At 66.6% G+C, this 1,192-nt stretch overlaps 1 protein-coding gene across 1 annotated transcript in view; it reads right to left on the bottom strand.

The window, feature by feature from the left end:
• Window positions 1–1,192, bottom strand: part of CSK (C-terminal Src kinase) — a 23,815-nt gene that overhangs the window by 7,463 nt on the left and 15,160 nt on the right. Inside the window, exons 6-7 of the mRNA XM_006163025.3 lie at window positions 1,011–1,192; window positions 93–186 (exon numbers count right to left, since the gene is read on the bottom strand). Coding sequence (XP_006163087.1) covers window positions 93–186; window positions 1,011–1,192 — 276 coding nt within the window. The remainder of the gene's footprint in view (window positions 1–92; window positions 187–1,010) is intronic.

Below are 1,192 nucleotides of genomic sequence, written 5' to 3'. Positions count from 1 at the left end.
GGCTGGGAGCGTCCCCAGCCTCTAGGACACAGTAGTGCCAGGAGGCCCAGGAGGAAGGCAGGTCGGGGTGGGGAAGAGGTCCGGTCACTCACTGCGGTAAAACTCGTCCTGGGCCGCCACGGTGCCCTCCATGACCTTTGGTTTGATGAGGCGAGTACAGAGCCCATCTGCGTCCGAGCTGTAGTGCTGGGGAGCGAGGGTGGGTGCTCAGAGCCACAAATCAGCACCCCACCAGCTTCCAAGCATCCCCCCATGCACCACCCAGGTCTGACCAGCAGAGGGCAGCAGAGGCTGGTCCTGCCCTACCTGGAGACACTGAGCATGGAGGACTCCCCATTTCAGGCTTGGAAGGGGCTAGGGAGTCCCCGCTCCTCACGCCACCCTCAGACCCTGGATATAGCTCCCACTCTGGGTTTCGCCAGCCCCCCAGGGCAGGGCAGACCCTGGCTTGGCCCCGACCCCAACTCCAGCCTGGTGTGCACGGAGCTCTCGCCCTGCCCTCCACTGCAAAGGTTAGCAAGGTCGGCCGGGACGGAGGCGAGACTGAGAAGGGACGCTGCCGCACTACTGCAGGCCAGGCGTGGCCAGAGCCGGCAGAGCTGGCTGGGAAGCTGGGGGACCCATGGGTGCACCTAGCCAGGGCAGAGGCAGGGCCCTCGCCTTCGGGTCTGTGGCCCCGTTACCCACATCTGGGTGTGTCGCTCTGTGAGCGGCTGCAGGGAAGTGAGCTCTGGGATCGAGACAGGTTCCAGTCCCAGCACCTGCGGCTTACAGCCGTGTGGCGCTGGCGGTCCCTAGCCTGCCTGGCCTGTGTCCTGGTCACAAACAGGGGCAATGCTGCCTCCTCGCGGTGGCACTGTGGGGCCAGAGACCCAGGCTGGCACGCAGCCGGGGAGCCATGGAGGTGCCAGGAAGTGCCCCACACCAGGTCCCCCACCAGGAGTGGGGTGGGCTGAAACCCCGTGTGTGGGCCTCACGTGTGAGGGCCCCACAGGCGGCCGGGCGCTCACCTCCACCAGCTGCATGAGGTTCTCGAAGTACACCTCGTCGTCGATGCTCAGCTTGCCGGCGTGGTGCGCGATGCGGTAGTGCTCCACCTTGCCCTCGCAGCTGACGCACAGCGTGTAGTCCCCGGGGTAGTTGGTGCTCTCCCGCACCAGGAACAGCCCCGGCTCCGGCGGGCACAGCAGCC

This window comes from Tupaia chinensis, unplaced genomic scaffold, assembly GCF_000334495.1.
Source record: "Tupaia chinensis unplaced genomic scaffold, TupChi_1.0 Scaffold141293_1, whole genome shotgun sequence".
NCBI classification, from domain to species: domain Eukaryota; kingdom Metazoa; phylum Chordata; class Mammalia; order Scandentia; family Tupaiidae; genus Tupaia; species Tupaia belangeri.
Note: the sequence above shows the minus strand (reverse complement) of the source record. Positions and strands in the feature narration are given on the sequence as shown.